Source organism: Colias philodice, chromosome 6, assembly GCF_061535455.1.
Source record: "Colias philodice isolate Cphi_HAF_F1 chromosome 6, ilColPhil1 Martin Lab GWU primary, whole genome shotgun sequence".
NCBI lineage: Eukaryota > Metazoa > Arthropoda > Insecta > Lepidoptera > Pieridae > Colias > Colias philodice.
In genome coordinates this window covers 4,042,207-4,066,167 of record NC_143091.1, presented here as the reverse complement: position 1 = coordinate 4,066,167, position 23,961 = coordinate 4,042,207, and the positions used below count along the sequence as shown (strand labels likewise).

Sequence of the window (23,961 nt, the reverse complement as noted above, 5' to 3'; positions counted from 1 at the left end):
GGAATGAAATGGCGGGTAAATCGCACCGTACTAGAGCGCCAGAGGTCCAAATGGTGAGCGTGAAACTTGGTCATATGCCGTGCGGTACGGTAATGGAATTCCGCGGCAGGTATCAGCTCAAATATTATATGATAATATAATAATTATGATGCCCCATATTATAATTTTTATTATGAAATTGGTCTCATTCTAGTATCACGCCGGTGAAGATCGACCTAGGTTCAGATCTACTATATTAACATTTTAACCTGCTGGAAATAGTTTTTTTTTTGTTTTATTATGCCGTATTTGGAAGTCTTATATGGACTTTTCAGTTGAATCATGAAATTATGACAATCTTACGAATACTTTTTTAATTTTATCGAATTAATTCATAATTTACGATAAAGAAAACGAAATAAAAATAATTGATGAAACGTAATGATGTTCTTAATCTTCTAAAAACTTCTTTAAACAACAGTGCAGTTGTGTACAACCAAGAGGACTTCTTTCGTGGCAAACATTCGAAAGTTTGGAATTGCCCTACAAAAAAATATTTCATGTAGTAGTTCAAGAACTCGCAAGAACGTATGACAATTGACAATTATCAGCTGACTGTCATAATATGTCAATGTTCAAAAGTCACACAGATGACAGAATGAAAATTGAAAACCAATTGAAAACAAACAAAAAGTTATGCATTGTCCATTGAAATTGGAATCAAAACCAAATACTTAATACAATATTTTATCAGGATTATAAAGCTATAGGAAAAAATGCTACATGGCATGTTTTCTTTGTAAATAATAATAATTCATTGTTTATCTAGTACCTACGACAATTGAAAATGCGATATTAATTATTATTATTTTCTTCACATATGACATTTGATAAGATAATATGTTTATTTTTAATTTATTCTACGTGTTACGACGTTGATAAAATAAAAAATACCTCCGAACAGCATATGGCTGTTAAGGAGGACAATTTTAGAACTTATAATTTATTGCAGTGAAGAATACTGAATAACTATGTCTTCTCGTAAACGTGTGTTTGATTTGCTAAGAACGATAAATGTTGCTGCGTAAGTACACCCTCAAGTAAATATTTAGCTAAGTATTCAAAGTCCACTTCAATAATGCTGTTACATTTGAGAATGTTCAGTACTCCTAATGGTCATTGATGAGTGATCTTTATATTAACGTAACGGCACCGGTTTCCGACTAGCCTCCTCTATCCGACCATTTTGATTTTTATTTGATAAAACGTTTAAAATACGCGCGACATGCGTGAAACTGAAGGCTTTCGATCCAATCACTTATCGTACGTCATCTGTCCAAAATTGGGTTTCAAATTTTAACCGACATTTCGTCAATCCAAGAAAAGCTAGGCGAGGGTGTAGTTTGTATTGGATTGAATGCGAAAAAAACATAAAACGGTGAAAATAAACATTTGGATTTTTATGCTAAATACTCTGGTAAGTTTGTGGTTAATTTACTTTAAACGTTTTATTGGTGTTTTAAATTATTAATTTTAAAATATACATGCAAAGATAGCGTGTTTTTATAGGTTTTTTTGGACAAATAATTATGGACGGAATGAGGAGCTTGTCAAAATAACAACATTCCGAAATCCGACCGAATCGGTCGGTAAAAGGAATTTCGCACTTTTTAAAAGAAGGTAATTTTCTATAATGCATGTTGTTTTGTGGAGGTTTCGTATTAAGTTATTTATTCTAAACGCTATGCTTACATACAACACCTGTATGCGACCAATGCTAACTTTAATGGATTATTTGTAATATTCGTTTTAACTGACACTCTTTTTTGATTTTTTTGTTATTCATTTACAAAGACCGGTCTGGTTTAACCCTTAAATTGTCACCCCTAGATAACTTGTGTTTATAATGTCCAAATTTGGAGGATGTGTTGGAATTAGGATAGAAAAGAGGAAAATGAAAAAAAATATTAAAAATTTTAATTTTTTCTATTGTTTTCACTATGTCACATAAAATGGACATTGCCAATTATATGTACATGTTCGAACCGTCACATATAACGGACATTGCACATTATTCCTGCAACCGTGGTACATGAATACAATGCACATTTTCAACTCTGTAATTCAAAATTATTATCAAATTATAATTATGAACGATCTAGAATAAGCTTTTCAAACATCTGTCGTAAAATGTTGGTTAAAACTTTAACGATATCGTTAAAAATAATGGATTTTAAAAAAACGACACTACCAAAAATCACAGTCTAAGAATATGCTAAGAATTGGAATAGAAATAGTATTACATAGCCTGAGAACTTATCTAATACACCAAGAAAGTCCTCTTCCCATTCCTTATATTGTACAGATTGAAATGTGTTTGCTTCATCGTATGCAAAGAAGTCGTATACCATGCTTGAGGTACCAAAACAAACAGGAAATTTAAATCGCTTTTTTTTGGATTCTTTGGCATATATTATATCCATTTTCTGTCAGTTTTTTAATTTGTAAGGTATTATTATTTAAATTTTCAAACATTGGGTGGTATTTCTGGTAAGTAACATCATGCTGTGGCTGAAGAACTACTGAGAAGTAGGGAAGATTCATCTCGCACCGCATGTAATGGCTCTAATTCTGCAGCAATAATATTTTGTTGATGATAAAAATTCTGACTTTTTGGGTCTTCATTGTGTCTCAAATCAATATGTCGTATAATTCCGAAGGTATGGTTCTGGGGGTAAATGATTGACACTGTTATCATAGTGAAATCACTCCCGTAGGTCTACATTTCCTTCAAAATCGTCATCTCAACTCAACGCCAGACTCTTCAGCTTCCGCCAGAGGTAGGGAGGGAATTTTTTATTGATTGCCAAGTCATACTCCTCTAAAACATATTAAAAATAGAGAAAAATATATCAAAATGATGACGTTGAAAATGGAGGGCCTTATTGGCAACGTCCGTTACATAGGACATGTGAAGAATACCCTAGTATATACTCCAAGTTGTCAACGTCCGTTTTATGGGACATCGTATATAAACTAAGATTTGTATTCCAAATATTGTAAAATATGTAAAAATTATGTCAAAATACTATACTTACAATCGTATTCTAACTAATAATATAACATTATAAGCAAAATAGACAAAATACTTACAGTTATTATCAATTTTATCGGGAGAGTCAAGAGATCCGTTTTTTGCAATTTTCAAATGGTCACCATTCGCGACTGTACTTCGCTTTGGTAAAAAAACCTACATGTACGGGAAGGATATAGCTAGTACCTTCCCAATATACCGATTAGCATAGCTTAGGTCTGCTATAACAGCGCCAGCATGTGTGTAAATACAATGTCCTTTAAAACTGACGAAATCAATTTAAGGGTTAAAAACCCTATATTTTACGTTTATGACACATAATTGCATAACTACGAAATTGTGAGATCTTTATAAGTGTACATATGAAATAGAAATGAACTAAAAATGAATATCAATTTCGGTTTAGAGGCTTTATTACGCAAATGTAGGTTTGGTCGGAATCTAGGTGCGATATAATTCCCTGTTTCCGTCCAACTGGGTTGCTTTTGCTTGCGCTGTGCTTGAGTGAAATTGCATGCGTTTATTTCAGGTCATCATCATGAGTGATAAAAAAGAGGCTGAAGTATTCTCATTAGCTGAAATAATACTTTTGGTGAAATGGATTTTAGAATTGGGCAAAGTAGTCAATGGGACATTCTAAATTAGTGTGGATGACCAGTGAACTACTACAGTCTAACATAGAGTTAGTTTTTGTTATTATAATAAATGCTCAAATATTATTTAAAACTAGCGGTCCGCCCCGGCTTCGCCCGTGGTACATATTTAAAATTTCTCTCCATAAGAACCATCCTCGTACTTCAAGTAATATAATAAAAAAAGAATTATCGAAATCGGTCCACGCGTGATGCAGTGAAAAGACGAAACGGGTTTTTACGAATTTCTATTGTATTTCTATTATCATAAAGTTGATTTTAGTAGAAAATATTTGGCTGGTCGGAATCTAGCTACTCAGTGGTCGGAAACACGAGTATTTGTACTCAGTCGGTCGGAAAATGGTGCTTTCAGTTAATTTCCAGTCGTGACAGTTAAAATCCAAATTTAGGTAATAAAAAGCCATTATGAAATACAATTATGTGCATATTTTAAAATATAAGTTCGTAATCTTTCATAATATCATTTTTTCTTATGACCTCTAGAGTATTTAATTTATCTTTTAAAGGATTCATTTAGCCGTATCAATCAGTGGTCGGAATTCGGTGCCATTACGTTATATAATTTATGTTCAATTAGCTTTAATAATAGTGAGTATCCAATATACAATTAGCTTTTATTGGATGTGGATGTCCAATACATTGATTGTAGATCCTGTTAAGTCATTCAAATGCTTCACAATTACTAAAAATGCATAAATTTTTTTAGCATTTTGATGCTTATATTCACTCTAATTATTGTTCATTTTCAGATGCCAATGCCCTGCCCATAGCCATAGAGGAAACTTCCAGGTTACTAATGCAACACCAACAAAGGATTATGCTTTTGAAGTATGTTAATATTTAATTTATTTTCCATAATATAGGCTACTAGCGGTCCGCCCCGGCTTCGCCCGTGGTACATATTTCGCAATAAAAGGTAACCTATGTTCTTTCTGAGGGTCTAAAGATTATCTTTGCCAAATTTCATCAAAATCGGTCCAGTAGTTTATGAGCCTATTCATTACAATCAAACAAAGTTTTCCTGCTTATAATATTAGTGTAGATAATAATAATTTTTGATATTTATCTATTGCACTTATGTAAAAATTATATAAGGACACTTGCACTCAATTCTCAAAGTTTTGTTGTAGATAAAATGCTCCACTGTAAGATATGGGCTCGGTGTTACAAAAGAGGTTGGCATGGATCTTGTCAATCTGGGTGCCAAACATGTTTGTGTTATGACCGATCCCAATGTGGTATCATTGAGTCCAACTAAGGCTGTACTGGATTCACTTACTAAAAATGGAATTAATTACAAAGTATATGATAATGTAAGAGTGGAGCCAACAGATACAAGGTAAAGATCAATTAAACGCAAATACATTTATTAAAATGCAAAGATCTATAACACTACTACTTTTACAAGTATTTATGAGGGGTGGTGATCACTTAACATTTATTTGCTCTACTATATATAAAAAAGTAAGGAAACCAAAATCATTTAATAATATACGGGCATTTCTCCGCAACTCGACGTCAAGCGCCTATTTTGCGTGAGAGAGGGAGGTGGGGGAAACCAGCTAAAACTGAAACTACCCGAGCTCCTCCATGAAGCCAAGCAGCTTGTGAGGGCTGCCAAAGGCTTCGGGGAAGGACCCGGGAGACCCCAGGTGTCTTGCCCTGTACTGCGCAACCCCCTTACATTCCATGATGACGTGGGCTGCCGTACCAAAATCATTTATTTTATTTATTTAAAGACGTACCAACAGGATATCAATTTGCAACATGTTATTTGAATTTGTACATACCTAAAATGTTATTCTAAATTCAGGCTTTTATTTACTAATGACAAACAGCATTAATTTAACATTGAATCGTTGTATTTAATATAAATTATAGGTTTAATTTCTTAAAATATTTAATTATATTTAAGAAATTAAAACAATATATAACTAAACTGAATCTTATAAAATTTTGAATTACAGTTTTAAAGAAGCCATAGAGTTTGCAAAAGCTGGTGACTTTGATAGTTTCATAGCGGTTGGAGGTGGGTCAGTTATGGACACATGCAAGGCAGCTAATTTGTACTCATGTGACCCTGACGCAGAGTTTCTGGACTATGTCAATATGCCTGTTGGTAAAGGAAAGCAAGTTACTGTTCCTTTGAAGCCTCTTATTGCAAGTAAGTGATTTTACAATTTGTTACAATATATGTATATTTAGGTATCACTGCCTCAATTAGCATCAATAGTTTTTTAGTCACAGGCTTAACTCTTTACCATATTGGGTGTCACTAGCCTTTGAATGTGATGAATTATTTAAATGCAAACATTTTTATTACATCTTCACATTACATTGCTGATTTGCTATTTAACTTAAAGATATTGTAATTGAGCTTGCCAATGTAGTCATTCATAATAATCTTGAAACAAGGAAAAAGCAAGTCAAGACCTATAAATTTTTATTATTATTATTATATATATATATATATATATAAATAATAATATATAATAATATAATATAATATAATATAATAATATATAATATATATATTATATATTAGAATTATTTCAGTCCCCACAACCAGTGGCACAGGAAGCGAAACAACAGGCATGAGCATATTTGATTATGAAGAAATTCATGCCAAAACTGGTATAGCAAATTCGGCGCTTAGACCACTTTTAGCCTTAATCGATCCTCTTCACACCTTAACAGTACCAAAAAACGTTGCAATATACTCCGGTTTTGACATATTTTGCCATGCTTTGGAAAGTTTTACGGCAATTCCTTATTCGGAGCGTGGACCAGCGCCTACGAATCCCGCTTTGAGACCAGTGTATCAAGGAAGCAATCCTATTTCTGATGTCTGGTCCAGATTTTGCTTGCAGGTTGGTTAAGAAATGGTTCTAATAAGTAAACCTAATAATACAATCCTCTGTATTGATTTTTAATAAGTAAAATGCACGTTATCACTAAGATGTGGAGTCTATTAATGGTAGTATTATTTTGTACAGGTCTAGCTTGAAATTGGGTAAGAAACTAGAAAAAAATCCTTATCGAGAAAAGTACTCATAATTCACTTCTTAGTTTTTATATAATTGAAAATGTTCAATTTATATCAACAATTTAATGTATTGCAGAACTGTGTTGCCGCAATTTTTCCTACGTCCAGTTTCTAGTAATAATCTGTATTTTTTCAGATTTATTTAAAACAATTTAGAATACTTATTAATAATATTTTTTCCAGACACTAGCGAAATACTTCCAGCCAGCGGTCTGTAAACAACGCAGATATTTATTCAAAACAATATAGAATATTAATCCTTTTTTTTCCAGACACTAGCGAAATACTTCGAGCGGTCGGTAAACAACGCGGATGATATAGAGGCTCGTTCAAGCATGCACCTAGCGGCCACGATGGCGGGGGTTGGTATTGGCAATGCTGGCGTGCATCTGTGCCACGGCCTCGCTTATCCTATCGCGGGTAACGTGAAGAAATTTGTCCCGGATGATTATGGGTAAGGAATTGTAGGAATATGTACCTAGTGTTGGTGATAGGGCGTGAATTGGTTATAGAAGTGAAACTTCTTTTAGGCGTGTTGAGAGTAAAATTTCATGGTCGCGTCATGGCAATATCGTCACGTCATGGAATAAGGCGATGATTTTGGTATCTTTAAATCTTGCGATGTTCTTAGTTTCACTTCTGACACTTGTGCATCGCCACACACGCTCTTTTTTATCTGTTAATGAGCTTTGATTGAAGCTATTGCGGTTCAGTTCAGCCTTTTAAACTAAAAAAGCTTAGTTTAATCAATGTCTTATTCGCTGTTTTGTGCCTTTCTAACATCAAAGAACTTAAAATATATTAGTGATTAAGTTAAACAATGTCGTATTACACACCGTAAAGACCCTAATACCAGCATCAATAGTTCGAAGTATTGAAATTTTTGACACCAAATATTTATCTGATGTAAGTGTAACACTGTCATTCATTTTCCTCAATAATTTTTTAGAAAAGACCCAATAATACCACACGGATTATCAGTAGTAATGACGGCCCCTGCAGTGTTCCGCTTCACAGCTCAAAGCGACCCCGACAAGCATTTAGAAGCTGCTAATCTTCTGGGTTTTGATATCGCGAATCGCAAGCAAGAAGACGCTGGCAAAGTACTGGCTGATGCTATATTGAATTATATGGAAAAAATGAATATAGACAATGGACTTTCTAGTCTAGGGTATACTGATGCGGATATCCCAAAGCTTGTTAAAGGCGCTTTACCACAGGTGTGTATATTTATAGTAAAGAAGTAAATGTGTAATTTTATTTATCTACACAATTATTATGGTACGATTTAAACTTAATGGTGGCTCGGAACACCCGATGAGCAGAAAACAATTTTAGGTATTAGCGGGACGTTAAGGGATCTGTGCGCCACCGGCCACCTGCACCTAACTTCCGAACCGCCATTAAGTTTGAAACGAACTAACTATCTTGTTTTTGTTTACAAAAAAAAATCACTCTCTATACAGGGTGTCCCACAATTGGTATACTAAGCGCGAAGGGACTTGTAGTTTTGCATACACTGATCACGTAAAAAATACTTAAAAAACAAAATTACATCAAAAATTTTTTGCTAAATTTTTCCTGAAAATCTATGTTTTCTTCTCTAGCTTCGCGCAGCCGGCATATACCGCTCCTCTAATGTGAGCATTTTGTCTATGAAAACATAATCTTAAACGACAGCTCACGTGCTGGTGGCAAAGTTGGGTGGGTTGCTTGTTATGGGTGTACACATAGAGTTTTAAGAATTCATCTTTTTGAAAAAAAAAATGCGTCTGGAATTTTTTAATTATTTTTTACGTACTCAGCGTATTCAAAACTATAACCTCCTTTGAGCTTAGTAAACCAACAGTGGGACACCCTGTATATTGTAAACACTCCACCCACACACACATAGTTATATATGTGATACTTGTGTGTTGTTGTGTTATAACTAATTTATGGAGATCAAAATTCAAATCCACCAACATTTTATTGCAGTATAGATAATTTGGTAGGCACAGGTGTTTAATTCATTTAATCCATTTATAGTGAACAAGTGATTTGTCGTGTAATTATGATATTGCGGTAACTGAGATTTAAATTATATTGAAGTGGTTCATTTCCTGTTTAATGTATCAATTTTGCTCAGAGTAACTTTATGCAAAGTATTAATAGGTGTAGGTTGATTCCAATATAGACATAGAAGTTTATTAAAGCAAAGTTTATTTTATTTTAGTTTGAAAGATCAATTTTTACATATAATATCTATTAACTTTCACATTTTTCTTTTGTTTCAGCATCGATTGTTACAACTAACTCCAGTTTCACAAACGGAAGAAGATTTACATAAACTTTTAGAAGATTCTTTAACTATTTACTGATGCTAATGTTTATTTGTTATTATATTTGTAAGGAAAATGGATATATTGTTTTGAAGTTATAATAAATGAAAGAACATGAAATTAGTGTTTAATTTTTAATAATTTTAAGTACATAAAATAAACCTAACAACTAATTTGTATAATATATAATTATGTATATCTTAAATTAATTTGTTGAATTTGACTTCGATTTTGTTACTTTACTTAAGGATATAACGAAGCGCTAGTTTACTAAAACTTTAAGCAAAAATTCTCGAAAAATATCGTTTGAAGGCACTATCGAAATGCTCAATTTAGTTATGTTAATAATTATGTAAATTGTGTGTGACTAGCGCTTATTTCTATCACTTACTGCTTATGTAAGAGTTAACACAGTAATTAATGTAGTTACATTAGTTTGTACCGATGACTCACACCGCCTCTGGCACAATATTGCTGTGATGGAATGGACTACTTTCATAAGACTGAACGTTAGATGCATTTACGGTGACGTTGTGCAATGGGGCGTAGCGGTTCAGTTTTGGCGTCGCGGGACCTGTCAAATCCTCTGAGAGTTGTTGGTAGACCAAGCCACAGTCCTTCTTTGTGCGACCCGGGTGGCTCATGGCAGCGATTATGGCACTGTTGTATCGGATTTGTTTGTTCCTTCTGGTGCACACAACCATCACAACCTTAGCGATGACAATGAGAAGCAATAATGCGCCCAAAATAGCGATTAACATGGGCCACAAGTATTCGTAGCGGCCATGATCAGACTCTTGCACCGATTCCTGTACGTACACCTCGGGCTCCAAGTCGTCATATAAATTGTCATCCTCAAGCAACTTGATGTCGATCTTCATTTTGTTCTTTTGTGATGATTCTGTACTTGGTACGGGGGTGGATGATTTAGATTTTGGTTTTTCAATGAGTTTAACTTTAAGATCTACATTTTCATCTTCGTCGTCATATTCTTCATTAGAATCATCATCATCACCCTCGTCTTCGCCGTCATCTTCCTCATCCTCTCCGTCGTCTTCAGTGTCGAGGTTATCGTCATCAGCTTCCACTTTGTTATCGGATAATTTAGTGTCGTCGGCTAATTTACCGTCATCGAGTGTATCTTTCAAATCGAAGTCTCCTACAGTATCTTTGTCAATACGTTCCCAGATTTCTTCTTCTGCTGGAGGCAGAGGTTCAATAGGATGAACAATAGCACCTCCACAAGTTTTATGGGTAAGGAATTCCCAGCTGTATGTTTCGCTATCCTCTTTAGCGTCCTTTGCTAGATTTGCAATGCTTGCCAAGTTTGCGTTGGGTGAGACCTTTTTGTTGCTTAGCCAAGTCATAAGGTTTTCGAATTCGCGACTGCATACCAGTAAATTATTACTTAGATCTAAAGTACGGAGCTTGTTAAGGCTATCCAATTCGGTCTGTTTAACCTCTGAAATCCGATTGTGGGAAACATTTAAGAAACTCAAATTGCCAAGGAGATTGGCAGAGTGGTTCTTTTCTAACTTCCACAGCGATGTTAACTCTCCATGACTCATATCTAACCAGGTGAGCATGGGAGTGTGTGCAAATATTTCAGCAGACAAAACTTTCAAGGGATTGCCTTGTAGATTTAATTTACCGAGTTCCTTGTTCTTTTCGAATACCTTGGCATCTAATGAGTTGAGTTGATTGTAAGCAAGGTTGATTTCTACTAGTTTAGGGGATCGTGAGAATACCTGATTACTGATAGTTTTGATATTGTTACCTGAAAGATTAATTTGCGACAAAGCCGTGAAAGTTTTTAGTGAATCATCAAATATTTCCTCAAGACCGCAATTTGCAGCTTCAAATAAGTAGATGTTGAATTGTTCTGCCGAGCAATGGAAACCATCAACTGGTAAGTGTTTTAACCTTGGGTTGTTTGATATTTTGAAAATATCCAATTCAATGTTTTGCTTGATGAGGATACTTGAAATAAAGTCCAAATTATTGTAAGACAGGTCCAAATAGTTAAGTTCGACGAGTTTGTGGAAGGCTTGGTTGTGAATCTTTTCGATATTGTTGCCGCTAAGGTTTAGATTGGCAATGTAGGTCATTCCATTAAACATTGATGGTCCAACAAATTTGATGTTGGTCTGTCCAGCGTTCAAAGTTAATAAATCAGAAATTTGAAGGCCATAGACCGAATCAATGGGGTTTCGTTGAATGTGGAGCGTTGCAAGCTCTGTATTTTCTGAAAATATGTCATTGGCAAGGGTTTTGATGTTATTGTCACTAAGATCCAGCTCTTCTAAATCTAACAAAGTTTTGAAAGTATCTGCTTCCATGTCTGATAAGTTGTTACCAGCCAGATTAAGATACATAAGGCCAGACATATGTTTAATTGTGTTTGCGGTGATGTATTGCATATTACAGTAAGAAATATCGAGTTCTTGAACTGAAGAAGCGTTCAAAAAGTATTCTTGAGTGCCAGGGGCGGGGAACTTGAGGGGGTTGTTTGAAAGTGTCAACAACAACAGTTTTTTATTGGTCGCAAATGTTTCAGGGTGAAGAGCCTTAAGTTTGTTGTTTGATAAGTTGACAGCGTAAAGTTCATGAAGGCCATGGAAAGCATTAGGTCCTACGGAACCGATGGTGCTGTTAACAATTTTAACAGTAGCAATTTGATGCAAACCAAGCTTTTTGAATATGAAGTCGCCGAGCTCAATGGGCACTTCTGGGTCAGAATTTTCAATGACAAGGTCTGTAATATCATCGCCGAATTTTTGCGTGCCAACTTCCAATCGGTTGCACTTAGCTATTCTGTAACCTTGGGATACAGTGCATATGCAATCCCTGGGGCACGGTCGGTCTTCACTGAACAGAACTTCCTGGTCATCGGTGCCATCGTAGTCTTCATATTGCACGAGGAAGTTATCGGAGTCCTTGTCTTTTCCGTCTTTTTTGGTAGTTTTATTGACTGCCTCGCTGATAGCAAGTGCGCACACTGCCAGGAGCAGTATTAACTCCCGGGACCTTGCTCCCATGTCGTTGCGAACTCTGAAACGAAAAATGTATAGTTTTAGTATAATGGTTGTAACAATATCGTCGCTTTATGCGTGCTCTAACAGGACTTTTGGACGATGTAAAATATTGTTTACGAGTTATATAAGCTCAGGTTAACTTTTCTGAAACATTTACGAAACAATGTACGTATTGTTCCTTACCGGTGTAATTCAAATAACAGTATGAAGCAATCAACAAAGAATGTAGATAAGGCATGATTATAACTGTTAATTATAATGTTAGGAAATACCTACATTAAAGTTCTGTATGAAATAATCCCTATATTTATTTGATAATAATAACTCAAAAATATTTACTCTCCGTTCAATATAATTTAGGAATGATACTTTTATAGCTGTTCGCATTCTTATAATGTAATCTTATCTGCGCATTGTCCATCTGTCGACTTCTCATTACATTACGAGATATCTGACGCTTGCTGTTAAGGACAAAATGTACCACCTATTTAGCTGTAGCTTATATTACTCATAATGTATTTCATCTGAGTATATGTAGAGTGCTGTAAAATCATGAATTTGCATATAATTATATACCTATCTTTTATCTTATCTTTTTCTCGGTCTTTTATCTTTTCAGACGATGATAAGGTGTGTCTCTTAACATTTTTATCAGAATATCTTTATAACGTTACTACTGGGTACCTAATCCTAACTTTCGATTGGTATGCAAATTTCATAAAGTATCAGAAAGTTATTGTTATTTTATAACGTTGCGAAATTATTGAACCAAAAAATATTTCTAAAGAATATTAAGTCTATTCGATGACATTAAACAAAAGCATTTTCTCTGAAAGAGCCATTGTTTAAAAGTACAGAGAAACAGAACAAGACCCGGTAAAATTAAAGCTTGAATCCGCAAAAAGCTCTTTAACGGTCTACAGTATTCTTAGGTCTTTATACTTATTTATTTAGCTATATATGAGATTATACACAAGTATAAAACTATTAGTAAACACGTGGCAACAAATATAACCGGTTCTTAATTGCGTTTTCGTGTTCCAATAACACTAAAGTTCATATGGACTTTCGCTGCAAAATACTTGATGCATTGATAATATCTGAAACAAAAAGGCAGGTGAGATCGGATTTGTAGTCGATACCAGCTTGCATAGTAATATCCATCTGTTCAGGAGCATGTGGCATGCATGTATTTACATGTATTAATTATTGAATCAAACATTATCCCCTGTAGAATGTTATTTCGAAGTCACGTGCTAAATGTAACGAATGACCATAATTTTAAAGCGCTTTTTAAATGTGTATGTGACAAAAATTGTTATTATTATTTTGTTAGCTAAGTATCTATAAGATTTTCTAGTACCATCTTTCGTTTCTAAATTCTAAGAGACTGTCTGTCTATGAATATTGAGATACAGACATTTTCTAGCCGACTAGAAAGCCTAGCGATTGCAAATTTTGCACAATTGTATAACGCATACAAACGTACCAGCAAGAATTTATGCTTTGTGCATTTGCTTGTGAATCTTATTTAAAATTTCTGCATTATCTTTGAAAGCAACAAAATATATAATATCGTGTCTTTAAATTCTTTTAAATTTTAAGTATAGAACAAAGAAACACATTTATTTCTATGTTTTTATAAAACTTTGATATAAACACAGAAGCTCTACTTATTTGCTCTACTGCAAAATTGCATTGGTGCACATATTCACAGAATTTATGTATTACTTTTTGATATGTGTGTAGTGTACCTATATTATTTTTTACCTACTACATATTTGAAACATTGAAACATTTAGTTGGAACTTACATCAATAAAATTTGACATTCATACCTCAAAGGGAAATTTCAAGTTTCCGAATATAAGGTACAACGCAGCATAATAAAGTCATGCATTCATTGATTTTTGTGTCTGTAGTATTGAATATAATTATACTATATTGGTTTTCATGTAATGAAACATATACTTAACTAGGACAAACTAGTAATAATTGTAGTTTCCACTTCAAGATAAATGCCTCTACTAAATTACTACATGTAACTACTTTATAGGCTATTAGAAGAGTTGTTTGAAGGACAACAAAATATATAATATAGGTACCTACTTAGTGTGATGTTTCATGCAAAATTAAGTTTAGAGTAATTTAATCCGCGACTATCTGTTCTTGGTACTTGTTCTACCATTAATTACCTATTAGTCGCTGAAGTTCCTATGTCCTAAGTAGGTACATCTACGCTATTCTCCTGTTAGTATCCTACACTTTATTAATTTACTTTTAACGTAAAACCGAAGGAAAGTCGAAACTGATAAATTTATACGATACATGAAGCAATAAAACTAAACATGTTTACAACTCGCTCGACGCTCTACCAATAATAATTACATTTTATGCACACTGAGAAATCTATATAACTTTCTATTGATATACAGTTTAAAAATACTGAAATATGATGCAGAAATAATATATGTAATAATATTTAATATCCAAGTTCCCTTCAATAATATATCACGAATAATATACGATCCAACGTTAAGTGAAGTATAGCTTCATTTAGCATACAATCGACATAGAAGTTTCGAGTGCGTGCAAATATGCATATCGTTGCAGGCGCTAGTGCGATAGCCGATATATTATAATACACTTTATAATCCCATACTTGACCCCATTTCACGGCGGGCGACACTTCCGTGCTATACCGTGAACTCTGTTAGTAATAATGAGGAATAAAAATGGCAACGTTAATCGCTTCAATAGAAAGAGTGCAAATATAGCGCATAACGCATACCTACCTACTTTATTATATTAGGTTAGTAACAACACAGAAAATATAACTAACATAAAATCTTTCGAACAACGATTATTGTGAAGGAATCTCAAATTATTTAAATACCCAAACTTCAATGACCACGGGTGAAGGCGTGAATGAAAAGGGATGCCCATTTACCTAATTTTGTACGTTTTTTCAACTGATTATCGTACTCTAACTATCATAATTATCTATGGCAGCAATCGGTTGTCTTCAAAGGTTATTCAACTGCATCTAGGTGCATACTGAATTTCCAGCCCACAAAGGAATGCCTCCAATACACTAGCGCATGGATTTCTTCATTATTGATTATAATGCAGTTCGCGTGACGCTGTCACCAAGTAAAGATCAGCTCCGTACAAATAAACGATTAAAAATATTAAAACTTACTGTTTATAAACAAAAAATAGTGTATCTTACTCTGTGATTTTTGAACTATCGGGACAAGTGTTATATAACTAAAATTGACTGTAAATTCTACAATATTAAAAGTTATTATAGTGAAAGAAAGTAAAGAAAAAAATCGGACAAAAATATGTGTTAAATCGTTAACTTTGTGTGAAAGTGTGATTCATACAGTTAAGACAATCCCTGGGATCATTTTTATTAGTGTTTAGTATCCATAAAAAGTGACAAGATGTTATTTTTTAATTTCCTTTGTTCACAAAAATGAGTCATAGTAACGTATTTTACAAAAACGAATACCACAATTAAGAACTATACAAAAATTTCGTAAGCATATGTAATTGTACGCATAGCTGCTGCCTGATACTACTAGACTTCAAAACAATCGACAACGAGCAAGCAGAGTTCAAAACCAGACTGGGGCGGGAGATATTATAAAAGAATTTTTTTTATTTTTAATTTTTTCTTCATATTAAAAAAAGGGATTTGAAACATTCCTGCTATAAAAATAAAAAAAATATATATATATTAATTTAAAAAAAAAAAAAGGATTTAAATAACAAAAATGAACGACAATCATACCTTCGTAACTTTTAGAAGAAAGGGTCAATCAAACTTTAACGAGTCATTGGATTCTTCATTAATGTCCACAAATACGGATTATTTATCTAAAAGTTTACCTGACATCTCCACTGTAAATATATACGAACACACTGAACTACTAGAACAAATAAGTGAACTAAAAACGCAACTACAATCTGCACACGATGAAATTGATAATCTGTTATTGGAGAAATGCTCAATGGAAAAAAAGATAGTTAAACAACAAAATACTATAGCTCATTTAAAGAAAATTTGTACACCACCCACACTCAACGATTCGGTCAATCATATCTCATCAATAAAAAAGAAGCCGTGCAAATCCAGATATAGCCTACTAAAAACCCAAAAATTAAACGTGAGTTGCAGTGATCTTTCTGCCGATGAAATTGCGACAACTGACAGCGCAACAAAAACACAGCCTAACCATAATATGTCGACGGATGGCGCTTCAAAATCTATAAACAATAATAGACAGTGCGAGCAGACACAAGATGGCGTTGTATTAAAAAATGAATCGCATTACTGCAGTGACCATAACAAAAATAAAGAATATATAAATTACAATCAACTTCTCCCCGAAATATATATTATTGGAAGTCAACAATGCAAGGGTCTTGTCTCCGAGCTTATACGTTCTAGAATAAAAACAAATTATGGCAAATACTACATTAACTCCTTCATCAAACCCTTTGCCAAAACTTGTGATATAGTAAATAGTTTACATAGTTTCCGTGATTTACCTGAGAACTATTTAATAGTGTGTGTAGGTGAAAATGACAAAAATCCCTATGAGGTGATTATGGAACTATCGACAATATTTAAAAATGTAAAAAATAGTAAAATTATTCTTTTGAATGTATGCAGTAACCATTTTTTGAATGAAATAATGTTAAATAATCTGTTAAAATTACATTGTAAGCATGTTAAAAATTGCATTTTTTTAAATTCAGATCTTCCGTTTTATTCTAGACAACAATATTTAATAAATATTTGTAAAAAGTTAAATTTCATTTTTGATTATGACTATTATACAGAAAAATTTTTAACATTTAATCAAATACCAATGAAACGTATAATGAGTACTGCTCCTATAAATGTGATACCCAAAAAAGGTACTATACCGTTTTACTTCCCCATCATAAGTAAATCTAACCATGATAAGCCACTATCTAAAACCGGTATTTTTTTTCCCCAAAAACCAACACAAAACATACAAACCTAACACATTATTCTTGCCTGTTGCATCAAAACATAGCTGGTCTTCTTAATAAATTGGACGCCATAGAATTATGCCTTTCTGAACTAAAGAGTATCAATAATAAAAAACCTCTGCAAATATTATGCTTTTCAGAAACTTTTGTGAAAAGCGGTGATGAGCATCATATGAGTCTAAAACATTTTAAATTAGCTTCCCATTTTTGCAGGAAATCGGAGAAAAGAGGCGGCGTTTGTATTTTTGTAGACAACAGTATTGATTTTGTACCTCTGACCATTTGCAATGAAATATCTTTAGAAAAAACATTTGAATGCTGTGGTATTAACATACCAAAACTTCAATGCATAATAATTTGTATTTACAGAATTCCTAATGCAAATGTATCGGAATTTTTAAATATCTTTGAGACGCTAATGCATAAACTTGAGAGTAAAAAAGAAAAACAAATAATTATATGTGGTGACATGAATATTGATATTTTAAAAGATAATAATGTGACAATGAAATATAAAGACATATTAATTAACAACAATTTACAAATTCATATTGATAAACCTACACGACAACTTGCATGTATTGACCATATAGTTAGTAATATTAAGAATGCATCAGGAGATACTCACAAACTCCACTTGTCTGACCATGATACGTGCCAAACACTCTTGTTTCCTGTCATCCAGACGATCCCGAAAACAGTTCACTGGTTTATATATAAAAGAAGTTTCTGTCATGACAATATGCGTAAGTTTCGAGATTGCTTAGCACAACTATCTTGGAGCGATGTGTTTGAAGAAAGCAATAGCGATGAGGCCTTTGACAAGTTTTTATCAACTTTTAGATTATTCTATGAACTATGTTTTCCAGAAATCAGAGTTAAAGTAAGTAACATAACAACTTCGCCAAATTGGATTACAAAAGGGCTTAGAACAGCATGTAGGCACAAACGCTCTCTTTTGAATAATTATTATAGAAATAAACATTGTGAGAACAAAACAAGTTACAAAAAATACAGTAAATTATTAAAAAAATGTATTCAAGCTTCAAAAGTAATAACAAATATGGCATACTTAAAAAGGTCAAAGAATAAATCGAAAGCTACGTGGAATATTATAAAAGATAAAGTGGACAGGGAAAAATCATGTGATAGAATAGGGAGTATAATTCAAAACAATGTTACAATTACAGATCCAAATGTTATAGTTAACGTTTTCAACAACCATTTTATTAACACCAATGTAAGCAAAACCTATAAAAAATGTAATAACTTTAGCAATATAAACACAGTGAACTCTTCTATTTTTCTTATGCCCTGCACACCTATGGAAGTATCTAAAGCAATCACATCACTAAATAACACCAAAGCTGTTGGATATGACTCAATAACGACTGAAGTTCTAAAATTTTGTAAAGAGCAGGTGGCTAATGTTCTATCATACTTAATAAATCTCTCTTTCACCCAAGGAATATTCCCTAGCAGCCTGAAGATATCAATAGTTAAACCACTGTTTAAAAAAGGTAAAAAGGAAGACGTAGCAAATTATAGACCTATAACATTAATCCCTGTCATGGCTAAAGTTTATGAAAAAATTATGCATCACAGATTAAGCGAATTTCTAAAAAAATTCAACATCATTAAAACTGAGCAATGTGGCTTTCAAAAAAATAAATCTACCACACTAGCTGCATTTTCTTTGGTGAAATCCATTGTGGAACAGGTGGATAAACATAATCGGGTAACTGCTGTATTTTTTGACATGACCCGGGCTTTCGATTTTGTAAATCATGACGTACTTCTCTACAAATGCAACCAGTACGGTATACGAGGTCTTGCCTTGGATTGGTTAGAAAGTTACTTACGAAATCGTAAACAAAGAGTTGAAATTTCTCATACTTCCGGTCACAACACAGAGATTTATAAGTCAGATTATAAATATAATGGGAATGGAGTACCGCAAGGGAGCATATTGGGACCTCTTTTGTTCCTATTATATATCAATGACCTACCTAATGTAATTGTGAATGAGTCTGTTTTATATGCTGATGACGTTTCGGTTATTATTTCGGAAAAGAATGGAGTTGACTTTGAATTTTCAATCAATCATACTATAATTAAGGTAATCCAATGGTTAGAGGATAATGGTTTAAACGTAAACCTAGCAAAAACAAACTACATCCAATTTTATAATAAAAGCAAAAACAATATGACTCATCTTAATATACACTATGATGGTAAAACGATTCAAGAAGTTACTGAAACCAAATTTTTAGGCTTAGTTCTTGACCAAAGATGTAGTTGGAAATCACAGGTTGAATGTGTTAGTACGCGCTTGAATAGATTCGTGTTTGCACTACGGCGTATCCGTAAGACTGTATCTGAAAAAGCTGCTATAGTGGCATATCACGGTTACGTTGCATCAATATTGCGATACGGAATACTTTTGTGGGGGAATTCCGTTAATATTAATCAAGTGTTTTTAGCCCAGAAAAAGTGTTTAAGAGCTATAGCGGGTGTCGGTCCTCTTGTAAGCTGTAGGCCAATTTTTCAGCGGCTGAAAATTCTTACACTTCCCGGTATGTACATTTTAGAAACCATAATTTTCGTCAAAAAGCATCATAACTTATTCACAACCTTTGAGGATAGCTCGCTTTTCATTACAAGAGACCCGACGCGTTTGCGCATGCCTTTGTGTAGAACGGCGCTCCTTAACAGGAACAGCTATGGCTATCAAAATTTTTAACCATCTTCCTAAAGAGTTTAGATCACTGCCACTTAATAAATTAAAATGGCAACTAGTGAAATTCCTCGCAGAGCGTTCCTTTTACACAATGGCAGAATACTTCAAATATAAATTTTGACTTTGATTGATTGACTTTGATAATAATGATTGTAGAATGTAAATGTAATGATAATGAAAATAATAAATGAAATTTTGATTTATAATTAAGTGACATAATTTGCATGCTGTTAATAACGGCTGAACATGCTGGAACTCAATTGTTAACATCTATGTATACCATGTTTTTTGGCAAATAAATTAATTTGAATTTGAATTTGAATTTGAATGCACATTATCAAGAATGCCCGGACAGACAATTTGTTTTAATTTGCCGCACATGCATCAGCATCATTTGTTAATGGTGGGCCAATTCATCTCCAGGATAATAAAGGTAGGTAGAGCAATATTGCAAGATCGCGTCATGGTACAATTTGCAATGGGGGCATTGTTAATGTTATGTTAACCTTAATCAACTCTATTCCAACAAACATACGGGTCAAAGTAGTTAAACATTGGAGGCTGTTTTACGCACGTTACTGTCAATGTTTGCGGAGACAACCCAAGGAATTTGTTCCTACAAAAGTCGTCTGTAGATAATTTGCTTCATTTATGTATTTTCACCTTTATAACGATCGCAGTAAGAACTAAATACGTATATGGACTTATTGATGATTATATTATTGGTCGCCCACGACTTCACCAGGTCTTAATGGTGACTATTTCGCAACGACTATTGTTTCGTCATATTTCTTACTGGTCTAAGCTAAGATGGGGTCAAACGGTATTTTATAGATAAACTAAGTTGTAAATTAGGTTTATAGCTTATTCCGTTTTTAATAGTATCGGTTTTTACATGTAGGTACCTATATTGTAAATATTTACACATGTTTACTTGTTGTTTTTGTACAACATATACATATATGTTTGTTTGTGGAATTTCTGATACTTAAGTGTCAGTACAGATTTTCTAATGGATAAAATAATATAATTTACAGTATATTTTATAGAATTTATAATAATTTGTGTTTCATAGAGCTACAATTGAAGAAAAATGTACACTGAATTACGAAACTAATTTTGTCAATTCGTTTTCATTTGTTTTTGATCTCACAATTATTTATGTGTCATGTAGGAAAAATATGTTCGTGATTTGTATCAAAACATAATATTAATAAATTAATGTTTGTATCTGAGTTATAATATCTATGTATGGAGAAATGAGTAAGCAGTAGGAAATCTTTTGTTTTATACATACCTCTATGACTTCGTTCAGCCACCCAGCGACTTCTTTATAATGAACCTATAACAAATAAAATATCTATTAGATTTCAATTTTTCTTGTTACTTAGTAAATAATTAAAAATATTTCATAAAATTCTTCCTATTTTATTAGTAAATATCTATATTAATATTATAAAGCTGAAAAGTTTTTTTGTTTGTATGCGCTAATCTCAGGAACTACTGGTCCGAACTCCGATTAGAAAAAAAAAATTTGGTGTTAGATTTTTAGAGCCCATTTTTCGAGGAAGGATATATAATCACGCTAAGACCAACAGGAGCGGAGCACTGCGGTCTGCCGTCTGCGGGTAAAACCGCGGGGCACAGCTAGTTTAATAATAAAATAGGATAGGAATCTATCGAACAGGCAAAATGTATCTATTTCTATACACATCAATAAGTGGAATAGGAATAGACAGAGGACAATAACGCATAAATGGAAGATAAATAGGTAGTAAGTGCTCAATCATTAATAAATATCACAATGAGTTGTAACAAAATTGTGGAATATTACAAAGTAAGTACACAGGTAACTCGTAATTCCACAATTTAATTTGAAAAAATTTTTTTTGAAGATTTTATTTGTAAGTATATTATTTTACGATATCGAAGGTTTGAAACGGTAGATAAATAATTTTCGGAGATTGCCGATTTAGCCGATAGAAGATTCTAAAGATTCTAATCATATTATTATTAAAACAACGTCAAATAAGTAAAATAAACCACACTCGCTCCTTAAATCTGACTCAATAACAACCGTCACGACTGCGAATACACGCAAAAATGTAAAATGACACGCGACATAGATATTTATTTCATATGCCACATGTAAATATAAATATAACATTGTATCCTGTGATTGTATCAAATACAATTTAGTGTCGTCGGTTCTAATAATGGCGCTATATTTCATATTTATTAGTCACGGCTATCTGGATTTTTGCATAATTGGCTGATTTTTATACAGACATCGTTTGTTCAAATTTTTAAATATATTTTCGGTTTTCACAAGAATGCCACTAAAAATAGTCTGTTTCCCTTATAATTCTAATTAATATTTATGTAATAAATACCGAAGTAACTCTACCTGTCTGTCTGTCAGTCTATTCTTCACACCTTAACCACTCAATCGATTGGGATGAAATTCGGTATATAGATAGCTTGAGGATACAATTGTTTTATCCCGGAAATTATACGGGACGGGAACTATGCGAGTTGCGCACCTACGCGGGCGAAAGCTAGTACCTATAATATAACTTTGAACCGAAGTTTGACGTAAGTAAATTATTTATGAAACTTCGGTAAAATTTCACTCTAAAGGACAAATAGAGTAGCAATTGTATAGGTTTAGGTAAGAGGACTAGTCCTTTTTCGAACAGTAGACATCTATAGGGACCAGAAAGCCCTAGTGCGATTACATAAACAGTCTTGTTTATAAATAATAAATATATTAATAATAAAATTATAAATATATACATTTGTCCTGACATTATGCTCAACGGTCACTCAATGGAATCTAGATTTTCCATCAACAGATCGTAGACGGTAGAATGTACGAGAATATTTGATATCGATGCGCAAATGCACATGAACAATACTCGGGGCTAGGAAAGATGCAAGTACCAAAACTGGTTTCAGACGTAGGTATGCTGATTGTAAAATATGCAGGAAAATGTAGTAACAGTACGTGTTGACACCTATTGTTAAAGGGTGTTCTATTCCTCCTATACTTAATTATGTACCTATAACTTGGTGAACCCCATCAAAATCTGTTGCGTAATTTTAAAGATCTACATCAGACACACAAACAGCGGAAAGCGACTTTGTTTTATACCATGTAGTGATGATATGCTTTCATAAAACAGTTTCACTAAAGTATCGATAAAATTATGTTAACAGTAGTGAATCGAAAACCGCTTAAGCGACATGAATAATTTTAAAATGATTATAAAAACTGTGGTCGCCTTGAACGAAGAAGGTCGTAAAGTATATCCGCCATGTGAATAATAATGTGACAGACGAAATGACAGACACCTTCAACAACGGTAAACTTTTGGATGGCACCCATGAACATAAGTGTTAATAAAACGGTAATATGCAAAATGCTTCATTTAAATCAATTTAGATTATCTATGTTGCGAACAGAACGGTACATAATGTTTTGAATTCATAATTTTAATTCATACTTTATAAATAAAAATAAGCAAAGGTTCTTTAATACCTAATACAAAAAAAAATATTATTATGATATGAAGTTTAATGAATTTACCTATTCAGTTTAATTTAGACTTCTATTTTTTTTAAATTTTATCAATGAATAAACATTGTAGGTCAAATGTCGATGAAAAGAGAATCATTTTTACAGCATAATTATTAAAACACATACCTAAATATAGCGTGTACAGGATCGACATAATTTGAAAGCTACTCATACTGAATAATGACTAAGAAAAAGCCACTCCTTATAAATGTTCAGATTCTTTAAATAGGTCAAGAATGGTGTATTTATAATCACATATGACACATCAAATATAGGCCATCATTTAATAAAGGATCATATTATTTTTATAGTATTAACGCATATGTATGTATAGGTTCGGTTTATGATTTCGTAGGATCGAATTATTGAAAAATAGGTACTTACGTGAATATTAGTATATACTGTATAAACAATAGGTAGAGCTAATAATTTTGCCAGTTATACCATAAAACTAAACATTTAAATTTCTTTTGTGAGTGATAT

General features: G+C 33.0%; 2 protein-coding genes across 3 annotated transcripts in view; one reads left to right on the top strand and one right to left on the bottom strand.

Annotated features, from left to right (window-relative positions):
• Nucleotides 1-660: 660 nt before the first annotated feature.
• On the top strand, nt 661-9,243 carry T3dh (Type III alcohol dehydrogenase). The gene is made up of 8 exons (XM_089696190.1): nt 661-1,063; nt 4,476-4,554; nt 4,857-5,065; nt 5,694-5,890; nt 6,283-6,596; nt 7,045-7,226; nt 7,722-7,992; nt 9,049-9,243. The coding sequence occupies exons 1-8, from the start codon at nt 1,011-1,013 to the stop codon at nt 9,130-9,132; spliced, it is 1,389 nt and encodes a 462-aa protein (XP_089552316.1). The 5' UTR covers nt 661-1,010; the 3' UTR covers nt 9,133-9,243.
• Gp150 (leucine-rich repeat domain-containing glycoprotein 150) overlaps nt 9,214-23,961 on the bottom strand; it is a 31,773-nt gene continuing 17,025 nt past the window's right edge. For both annotated transcript variants that reach the window (XM_089696188.1, XM_089696189.1), the window contains exons 2-3: nt 21,196-21,240; nt 9,214-12,144 (exon numbers count right to left, since the gene is read on the bottom strand). In XM_089696188.1, coding sequence (XP_089552314.1) covers nt 9,543-12,131 — 2,589 coding nt within the window. In that variant the 5' untranslated portion in view covers nt 12,132-12,144; nt 21,196-21,240 and the 3' untranslated portion in view covers nt 9,214-9,542. The remainder of the gene's footprint in view (nt 12,145-21,195; nt 21,241-23,961) is intronic.

Bases quoted from the DNA above. Each gene is read 5' to 3' on its own strand.
- T3dh (XM_089696190.1), top strand. From the start codon at position 1,011: ATGTCTTCTCGTAAACGTGTGTTTGATTTGCTAAGAACGATAAATGTT. The intron at 5,891-6,282 runs GTAAGTGATTTT...GAATTATTTCAG, and splicing joins TTTGAAGCCTCTTATTGCAA to TCCCCACAACCAGTGGCACA. The intron at 7,227-7,721 runs GTAAGGAATTGT...ATAATTTTTTAG, and splicing joins TTTGTCCCGGATGATTATGG to AAAAGACCCAATAATACCAC.